The 22,848-nt window shown below is 40.7% G+C and overlaps 3 protein-coding genes across 4 annotated transcripts; 2 read left to right on the plus strand and 1 right to left on the minus strand.

The window, feature by feature from the left end:
* The first annotated feature begins 4,740 nt into the window (after window positions 1–4,740).
* On the plus strand, window positions 4,741–11,291 carry LOC137290729 (uncharacterized). Of its 2 annotated transcripts, XM_067821848.1 has the most exons (4): window positions 4,741–4,880; window positions 6,333–6,359; window positions 7,366–7,874; window positions 8,150–9,263. In XM_067821848.1, the coding sequence occupies exons 1-4, from the start codon at window positions 4,802–4,804 to the stop codon at window positions 8,168–8,170; spliced, it is 636 nt and encodes a 211-aa protein (XP_067677949.1). In that variant the 5' UTR covers window positions 4,741–4,801; the 3' UTR covers window positions 8,171–9,263. The 2 variants fall into 2 exon arrangements, with proteins under 2 accessions (XP_067677949.1, XP_067677941.1); XM_067821840.1 differs by having other exon boundaries at window positions 4,788–4,880; window positions 7,366–11,291.
* Window positions 11,292–13,831: 2,540 nt separating this feature from the next.
* Window positions 13,832–14,929, plus strand: LOC137272136 (uncharacterized). Its single transcript, XM_067804493.1, has one exon. The coding sequence runs from the start codon at window positions 13,832–13,834 to the stop codon at window positions 14,927–14,929; it is 1,098 nt and encodes a 365-aa protein (XP_067660594.1).
* A 1,065-nt stretch (window positions 14,930–15,994) lies between these two features.
* LOC137290852 (BOS complex subunit TMEM147-like) lies at window positions 15,995–22,732 on the minus strand. Its single transcript, XM_067822008.1, has 6 exons — window positions 22,565–22,732; window positions 21,409–21,544; window positions 20,324–20,460; window positions 19,707–19,791; window positions 19,034–19,155; window positions 15,995–18,569 (listed from the first exon to the last, which is right to left on the minus strand). Exons 1-6 carry the CDS (start codon window positions 22,639–22,641, stop codon window positions 18,434–18,436), a joined length of 693 nt encoding a protein of 230 aa, XP_067678109.1. The 5' UTR covers window positions 22,642–22,732; the 3' UTR covers window positions 15,995–18,433.
* Between the last annotated feature and the right edge of the window lie 116 nt (window positions 22,733–22,848).

The raw sequence follows: 22,848 nt of genomic DNA on the forward strand, positions 1-22,848 counted from the left end.
TATTGATTATCTTTGTAAATCATTTGACCCACAAATATTGATTTTGACTCCAGAAAAATATTTGAAGAGTCAACCTGACCCCCAAATATAAATGTCTAGGGAGAACCAGGTCAGCGAATCTGACTACCCGATCCCTTTTGTTGCCTGTTACTGAAGATCAGTTCTAACCCGGATCTGCATTGGAATTAGGATAGACTTACCAAACACGTGGGTTATGTCACTGTTATCACTCTGCATGTTTTCTGTCTCGATGTGTTCACCCTCCCTGTATGTAGAATGAGTACCGTGTCACAGTAGGGGCGTGCAGGGGTTACTACCCCATTACAACAAACTACTCACTCTATAATGAGGGGCTTGTAACAGCTTCACTACCCCACTATAACATGGTACTCACTCTATAATGAGGGGCTTGTAACAGCTTCACTACCCGACTATAACATGGTACTCACTCTATAATGAGGGGCTTGTAACAGCTTCACTACCCCACTATAACAAGGTACTCACTCTATAATGAGGGGCTTCTAACAGCTTCACTAAACCACTATAACATGGTACTCACTCTATAATGAGGGGCTTGTAACAGCTTCACTACTCCACTATAACATGGTACTCACTCTATAATGAGGGGCTTGTAACAGCTTCACTACCCCACTATAACAAGGTACTCAGTCTACAATGAGGGGCCTGTAACAGCTTCACTACCCCACTATAACATGGTACTCAGTCTACAATGAGGGGCTTGTAACAGCTTCACTACCCCACTATAACAAGCTATTCACTCTACAATGAGGGGCTTGTAACAGCTTCACTACCCCACTACAACATGGTACTCAGTCTACAATGAGGGGCCTGTAACAGCTTCACTACCCCACTATAACATGGTACTCAGTCTACAATGAGGGGCTTGTAACAGCTTCACTACCCCACTATAACAAGCTATTCACTCTACAATGAGGGGCTTGTAACAGCTTCACTACCCCACTATAACATGGTACTCACTCTATAATGAGGGACACGTAACATCTACACTACCCCACTATAACATGGTCCTCACTCTACAATGAGGGGCATGCAACATCTACACTACCGCACTATAACAAGGTACTCACTCTACAATGAGGGACATGTAACATCTACACTACCTCACTATAACATGGTACTCACTCTACAATGAGAGACATGCAACATCTACACTACCCCACTATAACAAGGTACTCACTCTACAATGAGGGACATGCAACATCTACACTACCCTACTATAACAGGGTACTCACTCTACAATGAGGGACATGTAACATCTACACTACCCCACTATAACTCACTCTACAATGAGGGACATGTAACATCTACACTACCTCACTATAACATGGTACTCACTCTACAATGAGGGACATGTAACATCTACACTACCTCACTATAACATGGTACTCACTCTACAATGAGGAACATGTAACATCTACACTACACTACTATAACAGGGTACTCACTCTACAATGAGGGACAAGTAACATCTACACTGCCTCACCATAACATGGTACTCAATCTACAATGAGGGACATGCAACATCTACACTACCCCACTAAAACATGGCACTCACTCTACAATGAGGGACATGTAACATCTACACTACACTACCCTACTACAACACGACACTCACTCTACATTGAGGGACATGTAACATCTACACTACCTCACTATAACATGGTACTCACTCTACAATGAGGGACATGTAACATCTACACTACCTCACTATAACATGGTACTCACTCTACAATGAGGGACATGTAACATCTACACTACCTCACTATACCTTGGTACTCACTCTACAATGAGGGACATGTAACATCTACACTACCTCACCATAACATGGTACTCAATCTACAATGAGGGACATGTAACATCTACATTACCCTACTATAACAGGGTACTCACTCTACAATGAGGGACAAGTAACATCTACACTACCTCACCATAACATGGTACTCAATCTACAATGAGGGACATGCAACATCTACACTACCGCACTATAACATGTTGATCACTCTACTATAGACTTGTAAAAGCTACACTACTCCACCATAACACAAGTACTCACTGTATCATGAGCGGGGTGTAACAGCTACGTTACACTACTTAAGAACTAAACTGAATAGATTTATCATCAAACGCTCGCATGTTGTCAGAAATGAGCTTGCCACTGTAACTTGATAATGACCCCACATTGCTTGACAGGGAGCCTTTACCATGCACCATGTCCATGTCATAAGGAGCTCAACTCTTGATGTTCAGTCACATACAGCTCGACTGAACATGGGTTCACTTACACTCGTCACGTGTATCTGTGCCATTATGCTCTTTCTTGTCGGTGCCAGCCTTAACAATATGCAGGAATGAAAACATCGACTGGAATTCAAACGTTTGTGAGCATTGAAAAAATGGCAGCCGGTGCAAAGAATTGTACACCATCAGGTTTGGCCAAAGCATTCGAAATTATGGAAACTACTTACGCAGCACGCCTTGAGCTGCAAAATGGGAAAACTGTTTTGCAATATAGACAATAACGCATGTGAAAACATGTGTGCATAATGATAGTGTTATGCCATCAACATTTGATTGAAATATCGACGTACGCTAAGGCTGTTTACTATGCCCATTTTCGTTCATTTTCATTTCAAATAAATTACCGACAGTGAGTATCAAACTTGCACAGGTCGATAGTATTTGATTGCCTCCAGAAATTATTAAGGTATTTTTGTTATTTAATGCTGCTGATGTCATCATGCTATCAAGTACAGTGGGGAAAGACCTGCGTTCTCAGGAAGCCATTACCATGTGGCGCGTTCTCGTTTGGATAAAGACGTGCTTGTGTCATACTAACGTAAAATCAGATTTGGTAAAGAATGTTGTTGTTCTATCGGTGTCTTTTGAGGCAGTTTTTGATCTGTTTTGTTGTTGATGGGTTTTTCTTCTTTTTGTTTCTTTGTTGTTTTGTTTGTTTCTTTGTTTTGTTTTTATTTGCTGGCATGTCCTTACTACCACTATTTAAGGACAGATATATGATAGAATATTACAATACACATGCCAGTACGTGTAAATTTACTTTGTTGGTGAGCACTAATTATCCATGGAATAGCACTTGCCATGCATATCCATCATACTTTTGTATTCAGGAAAATGGTGCAAACATTGTGATTGTATGTGTATTATTGGGCGGTGGTATCGCCGAGTGATTAAATCCTTCGTTACGCCGAAGACTCGGATTGGATTCTCAACATTCCCCCGCTGCCAAATTGAATGAGTGACTGATTGACTCCCTCACTCACTTACTCAATTACTCACTTAGACACACCCCTGCCCACCTACTCACTCACACACTCACCTACCGACCGACCGACCAACTCACTCGCCGTATACACACATTGACATATCACATGTAAAGCATACTATAGACAGCACTCTCTCCACCAGGCAACCTATAAATACTCTGTATGTCGCGATTACCCGCATGATCCAACTACATACTGCAGAGACCCAGCCTTCCTGTGAAACTTCACGCTTAGCGAACAGACGGTTTCCCCTTCTGGATGCGAATGGTGGGTGAGTTGTGGTATTTCTTTACCGACTATACGTAAATTGAATAAAAGCATGTAAACAGTTGCGCACTCTAGCTTAGTAATACTTTCAAAGACTGTCACGACGCCATGTTTCTGGCTTTAAAGACGAACTGTTAGCTAGTTTCCACGAAGTGATAAGGAAATGGACAGTCACCCATGAGTGACCGATTTGACTCTTTGATGAGGGGAGGTGTCCTCAGTGGGGTTGAAAAAATTATAACGCGTTGGATTTCTCTTTTAGCGATCCGCTCAGGAAATGTAGGTCACGTGTATAGGATGGTCGGAATACACTGAGTGGTATCCGAGAAAGAGACGAATCACACAGGGCAGCGTACAAAGGATACAAGATGGCGGTGTTCGCTGATAGTATCTGCGAGCTGTGTATGTCTAACAGCTGGAACTTGAGGTACCTCGTCGAAACAGATGGTGATTGAATGAGCGAATAATTTACTTTTACGCCGTTTATAGCAATATTCCAGCAATATCACGGTTGGGGACACCAGAAATGGGCTTCACACATACTGATTGTCTGAGTCTTTTATTTGTTGTTTAGGGCCCCGCACTCTGTTTATCCTATATATCCACGAAAACAACATTGACATATAATGAAACATTTGAAGGGTTTGGGGTGGGGTGGGGGGTGGGGGAGAGGGAGACGGGTGGATTTTCTTAATAATGATAATAATAATGCACATTTATAATGCGCCTTTTCCACGCCCTTAGGTATGCTCAAAGCGCTACAGAAAATGAATAAAATTATGTGCAAAGATGAGGATGAGTGAAATTATGTGAAGAATACTGAGAAAAGGTGGGTTTTCAGTTTTGCTTTAAAACTATCAAAACTGTCAGAGTCTTTGATGTCACACGGAAGAGCATTCCAGAGGACTGGTGCTGTGTAGGAGAAACTGCGGTGTCCGAATGATTGTAGTTTGTAGGAGGGTATCACAAGAAGATTCTTGCTGTACAGTTGTTCAGTCAATACTTAAAGCACATACAACCATTCATTTTGTATCACACATGAGAAGAGGTGCATTCCGCTGAATTCATTTCTAGTAATATGTTTCCGTAATCCTTCACCCGATCGATAATGAAAAAGACAGTGTGTTAGTTCACGTTTTCTGTACAGGTAAACCGGTCAATATAAGGAGTGCCTGGGAAACCCGTTATACAGCTAACCACCAGCCAACATGTCCATCAACAATACGATTGGCATGTCCGGAGGCCACGCCGTGCACTCTAACATTGTAGGAAGGGGCAACATATACGGTAAGTCAAACAAGCACCGACTTCTATGAGACTTTGGCTGTTACATGGACACGGGGGTTCATTGACCTATTTATCATCCCAAACTGTGTTCCACAGGAAATATTGGTTGTGTGAGAACAACAGTATATTTCATCTTACCTCACACGTAAATGTCGTTTTCTGACTGGCTAAGCGGTCTTCTATTACTTTCAATGTACCATACTTACAAGCGAGTTACATTGTACCCCGCTGCAAATGGTAACACATTCGATACTTCCTGGTTGTACTTCGTTATCTGGAATTACACTGAATCACGCATGATGCACGTAAATTACCGATATTTTGGCAAATGCAAATCGATAGAAGGGAGATAATTCTAAACCTGTTTATTTTGTGTCGTCTTCAAAATCTAGCGATGACCACAAAAGATTTTCCTCGCTTTGCAATAAATAAATTTTGACAAAACATTCAAATGTAGTCCGTGTGAGTATTAAGAATGGGTATTACAGAGCTGTGACTTTACTAAGATAAATACCTCCAGGAATCCAGGAAAAAAATGTTATGTTCCCTAAACATAAACATCGAGGGTACATCAGCTCCTGTCCACCCTGTGACAGTGAACAACTTGTACTGTGCAATCAATAACATGATGTCACAATAATATGTCGTCACAATGCAATGGTATTGCTGTCGACTGTTAGTACCGTGTTCAGATATTTACATTGAAGACTTATGATGAATGGGATCTCACCTTTGCGTCTTCTGATGAATCACAATTCTGTGTTCACCGTCGATATTATCGTTTTGCCCCTAACTGCAGTGCGACAGATTCGACGGAGAAGGTTATAGTGTGGGGTGCGATATCCAGCGGACGAAAGATCTGATTTAGTAGTGGCTCAGGGGAAATCGGTACATCAACGAAGTCTTTGCACGTCACATTACTGAATATGGACCAACAGAGGCAGTTTTGCCCGTATGACACTGCTACTTCACAGCACACTTCACGGTCCACTACTTTGCTAATTCGTACGTCATTGTCTTCATATTGCATTCCCGATCACTCGATCTAAACCCGGGATGAATTTGTGTACGTCAACGTCAAAACACGCATCAGGCACAGTTGGACATCACATTGCAGACCTATCAAGTCTGTGCCGACTTGTAATTGCTGCCATTGGTAGCCATGCACAGCATGACACCATCTTTTGCTTGATAGGCTCTCGGTCTGCAATACAGGCAACATGGGACCATAAATCCTGCTGCTCTCCTATAATTACAAAACCTTGGCTACATAATTGCTTTGATGCATTTTATTTATACTATATGTATAAACCTCCGTAATAATAGCTTTTTAAATATTCAGCACTGCTTGTATCATGTACGCATTGTTGTAAATGACTTCATATCTTTATATTTTCATTAGGCGATAGTGTATATATGCATTATTTATGTTGACGTATTTTCCTTTTGCAGTCAACGACAAGGCGAAGAGAATTCAAGGTAGGTTGCGTCTCGTCACACAGCTTCGAACACGTCTAGCTGAGTGGCATGGTACTAACGCTGGCTCAAAAAGATCGATAATCGGAAATATCGTCGATGGAAGTTATTATTAATGATTATCAATATGAAAATTGTGCAATCAATAATATCACACATGAACTACTGTAAGGAAGATAATATTTCAATTTATTCAGAAATTGCACAAAGTTAGGTTTTTATTCATTACCTGCTGCTAAAGTGTTAGCAGGACGGCGTTTTGTTAATCCAAGGCACATGTCACCTTTCATCACTGATGTGAAATGTGTTGATTTCTTTCAGATTTTTGTTAGTCATTTTGCATTTGATATTCATTTAACTGTCCTTGATTTCTATAATCTATATCGACTATCGACAATGCCATCCAACATACACTGACAGGTGCGTTTTCACATTTGAAAATAGACAGGTACAGAGAACAAAGTTCGCAATTCAGTTGTAGGTCTCCCAAACACAAAACCTCTTGCCTGAAATGTATTTGAAAATACGGATGACTTCAAATTGTGTCCAACCCATTATCTTGCTATAGTTGAAAATATTGTTTATGTCAGTTACGGGTGATGCCACTTAACATTTGATGATAATAATATCGGAAGCCATTGAAATAATAGCATAATAATATCAATTTGTTTAGAGGAAATATAAAACTAAAACGACAGTGTAAAAGAATTTGAATTGTATCCAAAACCAGATTCCATTTTCAGTAAAGGGTACATTTGGTGCCAAAATCATAAGAATAAGGGGCACTGAAAATAAGCGTTTTTGTTCACGTGGCTATGTAACAGAAAACACATCACATCTATATTCAAAAACTCAAGTGAAGCAAACTGACCCAATGCATAAGATTGCACTTCGATTACCATATCGCAATGCCATTTTGATCTTTCCGTAGAAATATTGTATATGTTACATAAATAAGCTTCACTGTTTCTGTACAATGGAATTGTCCCGTCTTTAACTTTGTTTCCAGATCGAACACTTCGTCAGATAGCTCATTTGACCAAAGGGAAGGCAAAGACAAAGGGGCTGGAGTCCGTCTTGGGCAAAATCAACTCTGGCACAACCTGGGTGACGATTTCCGGTCCAGCGGGTGAAGGAAAGACAACAACAGCCTACATGGTGTTAGGAGAACTCTTGAACATTGGGAGGCCTGTGTACAAAGTTACCACACCAGATGAGTTTGCAGATGTGGTATGTGACTATAACCCTGTCATCATGGTTGATGACATATTTGGTGACATCGAGTTTGAATATCTTCGCTGGAATAACTGGTACTCAGTAATTTCCGATGTCTTAAGTGTTGAAGAAGACCAGGAAGATGCTGAGGATCACGAATCAAACAGTAAACCAACAGTGATATTTGTAGGGCGGGACAACGTTATACACTCATCATTACGTCATATGGACAGATGGTCTACCTTCTTCACTGATTCCCAATTTGTTGTAAGCATTGGCAGTGACAGAGATGTTCAAGAAAAGGTAGATATTTGGAATATTATTGTTATGAGAAGTGGTGCCAACATCGACAAAAGCAGAATCCAACAAATATGCCAACTAACATGTCCACATGGCTTCCCACACATGTGCAAACTATTTGTAACTATGTTCAAGGAAGACAGTAGTATACCCTTGGAAGAATTCTTCAGGACTCCACTTAAATTTTTAAATCAAACAATAAAGAAGTTGATGTTAGATGATTTTAAATTATGCCTTTTTAAGGAAATGATCAAGGGTGATGGACTTGTCTATTTCAGGACACTGAGCAAATTGGATAAAAGCGAGAACATTCTCAGGGCTGCATATGATCTGGTTGGATCCTATCTGTACGAGGAGGAGGACTATTTCATGTTTGATCATGCATCCATATATGACAGTGTCGCATCTCTTCTCTGCATGGAGGATCCGGTTTTCGTCATTGAACATTGTAGTCTATCCTTCATTCACCAAAGACTGCGTCTCAGTGTCTCAAACAAATCATTTCTGCACGAAACATCTTCAAAATCAACCCAAACTATATCTGTTGCATTTGCCTATGCTCCCGACCTTGCCAAACGATTTACAGACGAAATTGGCTTGGGACATTTGTATCTTGTTCTTTCTCACACAGCTTGTAAAATTTTACAGTTTGTTGAAACTTTCATGGAATATCTAAAACGATCCAACATAGATCTCTTTTCTTTAAGAGATGACACATGGGGATACTCCTTTTTGTTCCTGATATCAAGCAGCAACTCATCGCATATGTTAGCCAAACTTCTGGACCAACAAACTGAATTTGACACGCGTCAGACTGTCGAGGTATTGTTTGGTGCATGCTGGTTTGTTGCAGTGGATGTTTTGAACTATCTCACTGAACATTTTGAAATAGATATTGATTCACGAGGAGACATTAAACCTCTTCGAGGAGAGAGTTTGTTATACTGTACACCCATCATGATTGCTGCACAAAGCAAAGACGAACACTTTGTACAACAGATTATGTTACTGAACCCAAATGTGAATGCGGCTGACATTCATGGTAAAACCGTGCTTCATTACATGTGTGAGAATGGTCTTACATCTGTAGTGAAAGACATTGTTGACAGAATAGATGCTCTTGATTGTAGAGACGTCATGGGTGGTACGCCTCTTTTGTATTCGTGTAAGAATAATCAGCAGGATATAGCAAGGCTATTGGTGAACAAAGGGGCCAAACCTGACGCACTGATATTCAGACTTGCTTGTAAACATTCAAATCTAGACACTGTACGCTTGTTCCTTGAAAATGGAGCTGCTTTAGAATTCTTGAAAGAGGATCATTTTGGAAACTCAGCCTTCCACTCAGCATGTCAGGGAGGGGATATGACAGTTATTAAATGTCTGTCGAAACTTGGGTTTTCAGTACTTGATAAGAATAAGGATGGCTTCACCCCACTCCATTCAGCCTGCAAAGGCAATCACATCGACGCGGTGAAGTTTCTGTGTGACAGAGAAGCTGATGTCAACGCTGCTGCAGAGAATGGATACACACCTCTCCATGTAGCTTGTGGGTACAGCGATGCAGAAATAATCACGCACCTGTTAGACAAAGGGGCAAGTGTACATGCTTATGGAGGTAGATATGGTGCAAAAAGCACTTGTCCAATTCACGAGGCTTGTTTCTGGCATTTGCCAGAGAATGTCAAATGTCTTCTCAAAAACGGAGCTAGTGTTAACTCTCGCGACGGAGAAGGTCAAACTCCACTACATCTTGCTGCTGGGAACTCTGCCGACCAAGACAAACAATATCCTGTATTCAGGCAGGATTCACTTACATGTGAAACAGTCGATATTCTTCTGGAAGCTGGGGCTGATGTCAACAGGAAGGACCAAGTCCACAAGACACCTCTTCACTACATTCACCCTTCCAATTTGAAAGTGTTCAGGAAACTTATTGAACAGGGTGCTAATATTAATTCAAAGAGTAAGGATGGGTCCACACCCCTCCTTGAAATCAGCAAAAAGTCATTTACACTGAACGACCCGTCAGCCATGATTCAGCTAATGGTTGAACAAGGGGCTGATGTCAAAGCAGCCGATTCTTCAGGTCAGACCTGTCTTCATAAAGTTCTCAGGATCTTCTCACACAATTTTACAATGCAGCGTCGGTCATATATGTTTCTGATTGGCCACGGTGCTGATATGAACAAACAGGATGTTGAGGGCAACACACCGCTCCACACACTATGCAGAGTAGAGGAAGACACTGATGTCATTACACCTGATGGCAATATTACAGAGGCTGAGATGTACACGGATCAGCTGAAGATGATCCTGGAAGAGCTTATATGTGAAGGGGCTGATGTTAATATACTTAACAAGAAGGGAGTACCTGCTCTGCATGGCTGGTGCTCGACGGTTGTCAACTTGTGATGTGATTTGACAGTTGGAACCAGCGAGGTGTCTCATCACTCTCTTTTCCTGAAGGCCCGACAGTCCAGTGTGTGTGTGTGCGCGTGTGTGTGTGTGTGTGTGTGTGTGTGTGTGCGTGTGTGCGTGCGTGCGTGCGTGTGCTCGCATGCGTGCTTGCGTGCGTGTGTAACCATATCGTGATACTAACTCTACAATGAGGGACCTGTAAGCGCTACACCTACTTTCACATGCTGCTCACTCTACATTGAGGGACCTGCAAGGGCTACACTTAGCTATTCCAACATGGTTCTCACTCTACATTGAGGGACCTGCAAGGGCTACACTTAGCTATTCCAACATGGTCCTCACTCTACAAAGAGTGACCTGTAAGGGCTACTCTTAGCTCCTGTAACATGGTATTCACCCTACAACGAGGGACCTGTAAGGGCTACTATTACTACTATAAGTTTCCTATTATCAAGTTGTAAGAGGCGACAAACGGATTGGGTGGTCACTCGCTGACTTAGTTGACACAGGTCGTCGGTTCCCAACTGTGCAGATCGATGCTCACGTTGTTGATCACTGGATTGTTGGGTCCAGACTCGATTGTTTACAGACCGCCGCCATACAGCTGGAATATTGCTGAGTGCGACGTAAAACTCAACTCACTCACTCACTCCTTTCATCAAACATGGGGAGTATTCTATACCAGAAGCAGTTATTAGTCAGTAATAGTTTTAGAATGCAAAAAGCAGTGTGTTTCCATTAGTTTCCATTAGACTCTCTAATAATCTCTATCAAGACTAGCTAACAAAGTTGTGAGCAATTTTTCTGCCATGAACTTATTCTTAGACTCGTCAGCTTTGGAGACCCAGATGCTTAAGGTGCCACGCCTACGTGAGTTGCGTCCCTTGGATGCAATGATCAACTAATAACATCAGCTGTCCCCCCGATCGTCGGTATTTCCGTACCAGTGATGACTTGTGCGACCTGTATGATATAATCATTCCTTCCGCGTTAAAGTGGCACGGCAAATGTAGCATTATTTACGTACTCTGTATTCTTTCATGATTAAATACAGGGTACGCAATTCATTGTCTGTGCCAAGAGGAATTGTTTGTTGATTTTACAGCTTGTTCTTTCAAAAACTTACTCTCGAATACCAACACGTAACAATAACTTTTTGGAAGGTGTCTCTAAGATGTCTTCATGACATTATATAAAATATGTTCAGTTCGATAAACACTGAGCTATAATACATCGGGTCTAGATTTTCAAAACTGATGTTCAAGTATTCAGTGTTAAGAGAACTCTTGAACATCGGGAGGCCTGTGTACAAAGTTACCACACCAGATGAGTTTGCAGATGTGGTATGTGACTATGACCCCGTCGTCATGGTTGATGACATCTTTGGTGACATCGAGTTTGAATATCTTCGCTGTAATAACTGGTACTCAGTCATTTCCGATGAGTTATAATACATCGGGTCTAGACTGAACTCATGTTCATGTGTTCTGTGTAGTGTGCTGTTAAATCACGAGTTTGGGGAATTAAGTCGCTAGGCAAGAGGTATGATTATACCAACAACCCACGCACAACACAACACAACACAACACAACACAACACAGCACAACACAACACAACACAGCACAGCACAGCACAGCACAGCACAGCACAACACAACACAGCACAGCACAGCACAACACAACACAGCACAGCACAACACAACACAACACAACACAACACACGCACAACACAACACAACACAACACAACACAACCCACGCACAACACAACACAACACAACACAACACAGCACAGCACAGCACAACACAACACAACACAGCACAACACAACACAACACAACACAACACCTAGGTCAAATACACAAGTGGTTCAATGCACAGATTTCACAGGATGATTGGTAATAATCAGTCATGATAATAAGTAATAATAATCAGTACATAATAGAAATTTTCTATTTTATTTCAGTTTTATGACACGCAGCCTATACTTTGCGTCAAAGCAGAATACATTCACTTTTAAAGAGACTGCAATTACATGGCTGTACATCTAATACTACAGACCAGCGAATGCGAGACTATACTGCGAGTGAGCAGTCAAGTTACAGTAACAACGTGAAGGAACAGTTCTGTGTTTTAAAGAGGAATGTAAATATTGGTGTTACTGTTTACATTAGTTAACAGGATAACTTAAATAGCATAGACCAGTTTCAATGTCATATTGCAATCCCTTCTGTATTGTGATTGAATATTCAAAAAGTTGACAGAAGTGCTGTATTCCTTATATTTCCGTGTTCTCGATTCCGATTCGGGTAAGTATATCCGGAACTTGATTCCATTTTTTCCTACCCGTCCTAACCCTATGCTCTATATTGATTGGAAAATAACCGACAATTACCCTTTACTTCTAGTCACACATACAAAGGGGAAACCACTCCAACCAAAAATTGAACTCAGATTACCTGCCCCTGAGCTATAAAAAGGCCACGGTCACTACTGTAGCCTGCCAACGTCGTCGACTTGAAATATCATCCTTATCGAATAATCGAAAAGGTATGCCGCTTTCAGAATAGACAGGGAATGACTGTTTCTTTCGTTAAATCTTTGATACTTTGCTCATATATTCGACCCATGAATATTCGGGGTATAACAGGTCTCCAGCGTCCTGTGCTTGCCATAAAATACGACTGTGCTTGTATGATGCGACTGACGGGATCGGGTATGATCTCAATCGCATGTAATAAGTTGTGTACAGATTAGCGAACTGCCTGGGGTGGTATCGATTTCAAGACTAAAGGGTAAGCCCCTGCACACCGGGAGTTGAGTACACATTGGCTTGGTCAGCAACGACACACATTCAGTTTGAAACCTCATTTGCATATGAGCCGCCCAGCTATCATTTACTTGTCGGTTGCATTTTCACGATTTGGCGCAACATCTGTATTTTAAGAGAATTAATCTCATTGCCGACACATACCGAAGCACACGCCCAAGACAAATCCTTCAACACACAATTGCCGGCTTTGTTGACAGTCGATAACGCCCGGGTGTAGTCACGCAACAGGTCTATCTTGTAAGTATTGTTTACTGAAAATCATCCACCGAATGCATTCAATGGCTCAATATAAACTCTGTCATGTTACACTCTAGACTGCACAGATACATGTTATGAAGTGACGTCGCTTTTGCAACCTATGGTTTTCAGATATAATTTACGTGCGACCAGGATCGCTGGGCGGAATGGGAGATGAAGTGGTTTGATGTGAAACTTTGGATGAGCATTGGTCATCTCTGTTAGATAAACCAGGAAGAGCACTGTATTCACACTGTGGGTTTATAGCAGTTGTAAACAGTCTATTTCTCATCACTGCGTATTTCAACAGCCACACCTGTAACCTCGACATCGCCATCTGCAGGGTTTCTGCTTGAGTTTTGACAGTGAATTTGGTCGTGCCATAACATATGACAAACATTTAGACTTGCTTGACCAACAAGTCAATCAGAAGTCGTCGCTTGAACTCGATGTTGTTTTCATACGGTGGAAATGTTTGGTTGTAAACGAAAACGGCTATGGCCGTCTTTGATAACTATAGCCATGTTATTCGCAGTCATGCGCTATACTCGGCACTATCATCAAGACTTTGGTGACGTAATGTCTGACAAAGAAACGCATAAGTTTCCTAGCAACGGACTTCTTTTTCCGGCACCTTTAGGTCGAGGTGTTTCAAGCGAAGGTCGTGGAAATGTTTCAAACCTAGGTCATAGGGGTGTTCCAAATGAAGATCACGCATATACAAGCCGACTCCCACAAGACAAATTCTTCCTCCTTGAGACATCCCTGAGAAATGCAAGTGTTATTTCAAGATCAAATACGTCCTGGGCACCTGACGACGGCGCGTGCAAGGGCGATACCAATTTCGTGAAAACAGTTTTACACTCGCCAGCGGGAGACACACCAATCTACGTTCACCCAACGACGGAGGATATGTGGGTGTCTGCAACAATCATAAAGGGGGAGGTGTGGGAAGGGGACTTGGTGACACAATTCTATAACTTCTTCAAACAAGATGACGAACTTGTACTGGTCGACATCGGCGGAAACATCGGCGTATATGGTCTAACTATAGCTAAGATGGGGAGAAAGGTAGTACTGGTCGAACCTTTACTGAAGAACGTGAAGAAACTCTGTCACTCAGTCCGTGACGGCAATTACACAAACGCCTACATCGTCCACAACGCTGTATCTAACACAAGGGGCAAGGTCGCCTTTGGGAGCTACGCCAGGAACGTCGGTGGTACATACGTGAAACCTGTAACATCAGACAGCGAGGAGACAGCGCGGACCATGTTGCTGGATGATTTACTGGAGGTGTTTCATTTCCACAAAGTAGCAATCAAAATAGATGTTGAAGGACATGAGGATGAAGTTCTTCTCGGTGCGGACACATTCTTCTCCAAGGTCGACGTCAGGTATATACTGATGGAATGGAACACACACCAGAACAAACCAGAAGCTAAGTATATCATTGAATACCTCACCAAACATAAAATGGCACCGGTACATCCGATTAAAGAACATATGCTTCCCCTGAACAGATCTAGGGAATGGCCAGGTGATGTGATATGGAAGAAAGGTACATGATTCAAATAAACCAGTGAACTGAATTTTTCATTCTGATTATTTCATTGTCGTGGGAATCAGGTTCCACAGCAGCCACAGTGATATGAAAATAACTGAACGCCAGACTCGATGGCATAGTTGGTATAGCGACATCATTATCTGATAATGTGGCTGATTGATTACAATATAAAGCACAAGAGTTGTTTGTTGGCCCTGGAAATTCCGGGTTCAAACTGCCCTTCAGCAGCCAGAGCCACTCATATGAGTAGGTCAGCCTCGATAACATAGTTGATAGTGTCATCAATATTTCACGTGGTTTTGTACACGTCTCACAGGTGAAAACTCGGGTGTAGTTAAGCTTCATTGGTGGCAGAGGGTAGATGATGGGTGGCTGCGTTCAGGTTTTAAGGGACTGCTGAAGGCGAGTATTGCGTCAGTTAACCTATGCCACACTGACGAACTAGCTTTGTTCAGGGATTTTATGAGGTCCTAATGCCATGTTTGTTTTCAGTACAATGGGTTTTTTTCAAGCTTATTGTCAATACTGTTGCAAATGTTGGTAGTACCAGATTCAGTTACAAAAATATCATTTTACTGCGCTCAGTAATTGCAACTGAAGAAACTGAATTGGTTTCAACACCCTTTATCTTCAATTTCTTTTCGTCAAATTTTCTTTATTCCCATTTGTCCATGGAGGTCCCATGTAGAATAGGCCTTCATCAACCCATGCATGCCACAAAAGGCGACTGTGCTTGTTGTAAGAGGTGACTAAAGGGATCGAGTGGTCAGACTCGCTGACACGTCTTTAGTTCCTCTTGCTGCTGAGGCTTGTCTGGTCTAGACTCGATTATTTACAGACTGCCGCCATATAACTCGAATATTGCTGAGTGCGGCGTAATACTAATCTCACTCACTCACAGTCGATCCCATTAGCCACCTTTTACCACAAACGATGTCTGCTGATGGCCAGTACTATCCCAAATCCAGGGAAAGGATCTATGGGCTTCCAGTTTTCATTAAGAAGCACTACTTTCCATCAACAGTTGTAAATCGAACCAGAACAAAAATAAATTACAAACACATCAAGTCTGTTTACATAAGACATTTACTACATGGCCGAGCAGACCATACATACATAATCCATTAGACATGCCCAAGCCTGTTTGGCAACTGATAGTCAATCTCCAAGATTATTTTTCTTTCTGTGGGTCGTCACCATGACTGGACCCTTCATATTCATATGTTAACTGACAACACAAAAACCCTAAATAGATTTTTATGCATTTAGAGCCAAAAGAGACAGAACAGAATTGGGCAAGTCTGACAATCCAGTGCACACAATGACAATGCAATCATCCTCATGATACCACTATAAATATAATAAACACTCCGGGCACATGCACACAATATACACCTGGTTATTGTCTCACAGCTTTACTTTACTATGTGGATATTATGGTGGGTAGGTAGCATAAGGTGTGGTTGGTTAACTACCGAGTTATCTACCTTCATACCTTCGTATTAGTTGGTACATCCTTCAGGAAGTTTGAAGTTTGGTAGTTTGGTATTTATGTATTTTATCGTATTTTGACTCCAGTGGAAATATTTGACTATAATGAATTGAGTTTCAAATACTGATCCTATCTCACATTTTGTGTCTTTCCCTTCTCAATCTCCCCTACCCTTTCCCTTCTTCATCTGTGGAAACAGTTTCAAAACACCTCATCCAAGCACACAACCCTCCCTTATCAATGAAACATCTCTAACTGCCCAAGCTGCATGAGTGACTGTGCAGTGGTAGTCATGGTAACCAGCTTCAAAGAGTGAGTTTAGCTTTATGCTGCACTCAGCAATATTCCAGCTGTACGTCGTCCGGCTGTAAATATTTGAATCCGGACCAGAAAATCCTGTAACGAACAACTGCGAATCGATGACATGTCTTAACAATGTCAGTGAGCCTGACCACCCGATAACCGCCTTTCACAATCTTCATAGGTACTGGGATCAAGATTTCCTACATCTGGAAAGGACTATGCACAAGTTGTTGCTAATTTGTCCTCATACTGTCAGAATTGGTTCACACTATCTGAAACAAGAGCCAGTGAGTTTCACCACCAGTTGAAACCTTCAGTATGGCACAATCAAATTTGAGCGAGTAAGCCCAAGTAACAATAGTTCATATAACACGAGACACCACTGGAAATAATGCCCAATGCCATATTCCAGCAAGAAGATGCAAAACATCTTGGCACAGACAGAAAAATCATGAAAGCATGATGTATCCTGTATCATAGAATACAGAGTGAGTGTAAAGGTGTTGCACATTTGCCATGTCAGCATAACCTGCAAGGAACACTTATAACATACCAGTCGTACACCTAAACATGGACACTGAAATACCAAGAATCTGAGTCAGGCAGATCTGATCAGCAGATCCTAAGGGACATAACTCAGGTACATAACTAAGCAACTGGGACACCAGAGTGACAAGAAGAGGTATAACGTAAGAGTGCACACAACTAAACTATCATTAGTCAGTCTTGATAGAGGTTATTTAGTCACCATGGACTAATGAAAAGATACTACTTTTGCAAGGCATAATAAATCTATATATAGCTAACAATTAGTTCAGATCTGGTTTAAAAAAACACTCTCCATGTTTGACATTAGGAAACTTGCCTAACAGTAAATGAATATATTAATCAACCTAAACACATTTTTCTCATAACATTTCTCATGCATGACTTATGACATAAATAGATGATTTTCTGACTTTTATTCTCTCTCAAACCATCCACGAATGTCTGCTTCCACAAATGTAGAACATTATCAACCATATAGACACAATTCACTCATACTGCAACTTGCACTCTCTTCACTTGCAATTTTGTCATATATATACACAGTTATAAGGAATACAGCATAAAGCTATGGACATTCATAGTATGTGGTGTGGAAACCAGTTTCCAGTAAGTCTGATGATAGCCTACTTAACAAGTTATCTACAAGCCTCCATGTAAGGTTGTATAACCTCTAATATTAAATATTGGAGCAATACTTCAATACTTCAATACTTCATAGGGATGAACCCATTAATCCTTTGTTTTAACAATAACTTTTACAGAGGAATCAGTCCTAGTTTTACTGTTACCAGCTGCCAATTTCACTTTTGCATTTGTCCAAAATGGCTGCCTCCATGCAGGTGCTGACTGAGAGATCTTGAAAAGATCTATCCATACAATCATTCTTCCTTTTGTGAAATTTCTGAGGATATTTTTGGGAAAGGGTAATAAAAATAACAGTTCAACATAGGTAGAATCCATTTTCAGTTTCAAGAGAAAACATATTCTGAAAATTAACTAAGATCCTTCATTCCACTATCAAAATTAGCTGACATTCTTGAGCTACAGACTGGTGACACATTTACCCAGTAGGGCATGGCTGCTGTCTTGTTCATACTGGCTCACAAAATCATTCAAGGGAGGCAACTGCAAGTGCAAGGGAGATAACTGTCAATGATGTAGCTCAGTAGAAAGAATTCTGGAGTTGTGATGGAATTCCAAGATACATCTGGAGCGATACCATGGCAACACAGGCTGTGAAAACAGCTTTAGATATCAGCAATGTCCATGATCCAAACCCAACAGCATGGATGAGAATTCTGAAAGAGATGAAAAAAGTCTTCGTAATTACTCTGTTTCTTCACTGTTCATATGTATTTCGTAAAGGTGATGGATATTGCCTTTTCAGTCATTTTACACAAACACAGAAAATATTTGAAGGATTTAGGAATTTGATGATTAAGAATGAGGGACCTGTAACTGTAACACTACAACACAAAATCATGGTACTCACTCTGCTACAAAGGGCTGTAACAGCTACACTACCCTACTATGACATGGTACTCACTCTACAATGAGGGACATGTAACAGCTACACTACCCCACTATATCATGGTACTCACTCTACTATGAGGGACATGTAACAGCTACACTAACCCACTATATCATGGTACTCTACAATGAAGAGCCTGTAACAGCTACACTACCCCACTATACCATGGTACTCACTCTACAATGAGGGGTCTGTAACAGCTACACTAACCCACTATATCATGGTACTCACTCTACAATGAGGGGTCTGTAACAGCCAAGAGCCAACAGCGCCATGACGATGGGGACCAACGACTTCTGCAGGTCACTACGGCAATACAACCAGACCAACATGGCCATACTGATGTGGTGGATCTGAAACAAACACACCCATTACAGTTAAAATGAACAAGATATTGCTATGTTGATTTGAAGCATGCGTCAAGGCATACAACTTCTTGGGAAGTGACATGTTCATGGATGCTGCCTAGGTAAATGGGCACAGACAGACTCTATTTAAATCATCCTTAATCTCTACCACCACCATTTAGGTACTCTCCATGCATTAGACTGGTGCTGACAGTCCAAGAATCAAGGTCTTAATCCAATGACCAATAGATCCTGCAACAGCTAAGGGACAGAATTCTGTACTACCTCTTTTGAGCACTTACACTGCGACTTGCAGTGATGTCAATGGACTAATAATAACAAACTCAAAGAAAACTTTGAAAGATCTGTTCAATACAAAACTGACAAAGGATACATTCAATGCTCATATTTCTTGATTCAAAGGACAACTCTTTCATAGAATTTCACAAAAACGCAACACTAAAGTATTTCTCTCCTCAATGCACAGAGTAGAAATTCGTATTTATTTCAGATAAATGTTCTGGATGCAAGACATTTAAGAGTGATAGGATACCCACCAGGCTAACGTTGGAGTCGAAGCTCATTTGTACATACTTCCAGTCAAACTCGACACCTCTTGCTCCAACCCAGAGGGGCAGAAACCTGCACACAAATGATGAGTGTGAGTGAATCACATTGGTTTTACACCACTTTTAGCAACATTCCTGCAAAAACAATGAGTGCAATAGCTTGGCAAGGAACACCAAAATTGGGAATTAACTGCCCTTGTTTTGGAATTGAACCCGGGTCTTCGGTGACTTGTACATTTATCATCAGCTCTACAATCCGGCACATTGTCTAATCTGGATTATTTATTCTGTCCCAGTGAATGCCAGTTTAGACAGATTGCACTGTATTCCCTATACCATACAAACCTGAGAGTTGGGGAAAAACACAGTTGGAGCATATCATGACATTTGACCAATACCTGGTAATGTATGCATGTGTGTGTGTGTTCTCTAACACTACACTGAGCAACATATCAGCAGTACTGGGCTTCCTAAAATGGTGATTGGCTGAAACCAACAATGTAATGAGTGATCAAGTGAGTGAGTAGTTTTTTAGTTTGTAAAGTTCCACTGATTCCCGAGACTCATAGCTATATTAAGATGTCTACTACCCAGTGGGCCAGTACCTGGTCATGACAAGCTCTGCTGTTGCCCATCCCATACCAGCTATCATGAACTTCAGCTGACCCTTGCCCGCAATCCGTGACATAACAAAATGGATGCCAACCAGATCCGCCAGGTCAACAGTGCACTTGAGGAACTCCTGAAGCAAAATAATTGAAAATTGAACTGCCGCCACAAAAAAACTTTCCACCAAACAACAAAAACACGGTAAGTCCAGTGTCCTAGTGTTAGATTCATATATCAATATTTTTACATTTAGGCCTAAAAAAAGGTATTTCCGATCACCCAACCGACCCTTGAATTCTGGTGCTGAGATTATTTATTTATTTATATTTAAGTATGAATAACAGAAAATTTCAGACACCATTGGTTTATTTTGGCACCATTGGACAATGGCCATTCTGCCAGAAAAGTGGAAATGATGTCTGCAAGTTACATTGAATAAACAATTACACATTGATAAATATGTTATTAGTTAGTACTTTACTTCAACACAAAATGAAAAACAATCCTACCTACCCTAAATGTTAAAGAGGTATATCTGGCCTTACAAATCAAAATGCTTGCAATGGCTACTCAAAAAAGATTGTGTGCAGTGACAAATATATCTTTGATAACCATATCTATTGATTGTTAACTGATCAAGTAGGACAATATAAGCAAAAGGTAAAACAATCATTTTCATACATTTTACACAAAGGATTTGAATCCTCATCATAACCACGTTAGATATCAGATGCGCATTTTCTAAAAGTTAACCTCCCAAAATTAAAACAACCTGTCTCAATCTGCTACTGTGGATTACATTTATTTAGAAGACTGAAAAAATGCAAGATCTACCACTGCCCCAGCCTTTCATTTGACATGCTTTCAGCCCTAGGCCTCAGCCATTTGTGTTTTTATCGGCACAAACCTTTAACTTGATGAACTTTTACAAAAGTAATCCATGGGACACACAATAAATCTGGAATGGCAACTGAAAAATCTATTTTCAGCTGAAAACTTAAAATTGTGTCATCAAATGGGGATTCATTTCAGGGAAAAATTGTGGATATACCCTATTGTTACAACTCTGTAAATGACGTACCCCTGTAACATCCAGCCCACCAATCGGAACCTCTGATGCTGGGAAGAAAGTCGCTAGGATCAGCATTTTCACCAGCTGGGTAAACATGTAAGCTCCACCAGCTTGCACACATTTCCAGAATGCACTATACTCTGCCCTGAAATAAAACGTTTACAGTGAGTGAACTAGAATTTATGCTGATTATAACAATATTCCAGCAATATCACAATGGCAGACACCAGAAAAAGCCTTCACATATAGAATTCATGAGGGGAATCAAACCATTGGCGTGAGCAGCAGATGCCTTAACTACTCGGATATCACACCAACCAAAACAATGTTATGAAGGCACTTAGCCATTTGGAACAGTTATCAAATCAGTCTGAGAAAGAAGCTGTACAAAACTGGAAAAAACTTTTTGAAAGAACTCACATGTCATCCAATCATCAACATAATTTTCAAACATCATCAGTATTATCATGAAAATTAAATAATAGCTATTAAAAGATAGCCAGAAATCAGTTGATCAGGGCTCAACAAACCTACTAATTTATGTATTTTCTATTTTTCTATTCCAGCGTACAAAAAGAAACATTCACATGGGCATGAACAATTTTACTTGACACTAATGACAGGAAATTACCTGTACAGATACTGAATAATGAAATTTGTTCTTCAAAACATGAGTTTAAAGTGACATCTTTGAAACAGATTCTTGAAAAGGCATTTAGGAGTTGGTATTGAAGGAAAAGACAAATAATATGGATAACAACTTCTTGTTTACTGTATGTCACAACATACAATTACAATGGCCCAGAAACGCTATAACGTACAATAAACAAGCAGTTGTCATCTATAGTTTTGTCTTTTCCATTTTTGAAACAGCTTACATGATAAATGATGAGTATTACTGCCTGAAAATTGGATTCTACGAGACGTTCAAATGAAAGTAATGAAGGGGCCGGTTTGAATGGACTAGACCAGAGTCTGGCAGAGACCAGAGACCATATATAAACTTCTTGAGTTTATGCTATCCATTAAAATTGTCCTGTATTGCTACGCCAACTTCTAAATGCCTTTGAAGAATCAAAACTGGTTATGTCCCTTCGCGTGAGCCGGCTAGAAACAGTTCGATTAAATCGCTGTGATGAGACGATAAACAACAGTATCGACTTACAGTCCCGAACACTTGTATAGGATTACATATGGAATGTAAGCAAGGGCTACACAATTTCCAAAGTGAAAAAATGTCATTTTTGGTCAATATTTCCCCAAAAGATCCGATCACTTTCTGGCTTCGTTCAAACCGGAAACGCGTGGGCTTGACCGAATCGTAGATCAGCATAAAAAAAATTTGAAGGTGTTTATAAATACGTGTTACACTTCATCACATTCTGTTCAGCTATTTCATCCAACTTTTCCTCTGGAGAATCTGAAATCGATAATACTAGCAATATTATA

The sequence above is a fragment of the Haliotis asinina genome, chromosome 1 (genome assembly GCF_037392515.1).
Source record: "Haliotis asinina isolate JCU_RB_2024 chromosome 1, JCU_Hal_asi_v2, whole genome shotgun sequence".
Classification (NCBI taxonomy): Eukaryota; Metazoa; Mollusca; class Gastropoda; order Lepetellida; family Haliotidae; genus Haliotis; species Haliotis asinina.

Excerpts from the sequence above, each read along its gene's own strand:
- LOC137290729 (XM_067821840.1), top strand. The coding sequence starts at position 4,802 with ATGTCCATCAACAATACGATTGGCATGTCCGGAGGCCACGCCGTGCAC. Across the intron at positions 4,881-6,332 it reads AGGAAGGGGCAACATATACG|TCAACGACAAGGCGAAGAGA; the intron begins GTAAGTCAAACA and ends TTCCTTTTGCAG. Across the intron at positions 6,360-7,365 it reads CAAGGCGAAGAGAATTCAAG|ATCGAACACTTCGTCAGATA; the intron begins GTAGGTTGCGTC and ends CTTTGTTTCCAG.
- LOC137272136 (XM_067804493.1), top strand. The coding sequence starts at position 13,832 with ATGTTTGGTTGTAAACGAAAACGGCTATGGCCGTCTTTGATAACTATA.
- LOC137290852 (XM_067822008.1), bottom strand. The coding sequence starts at position 22,641 with ATGACATTTTTTCACTTTGGAAATTGTGTAGCCCTTGCTTACATTCCA. Across the intron at positions 21,545-22,564 it reads CTATACAAGTGTTCGGGACT|GGCAGAGTATAGTGCATTCT; the intron begins GTAAGTCGATAC and ends GTTTTATTTCAG. Across the intron at positions 19,792-20,323 it reads GCAGAGCTTGTCATGACCAG|GTTTCTGCCCCTCTGGGTTG; the intron begins GTACTGGCCCAC and ends ATTTGTGTGCAG.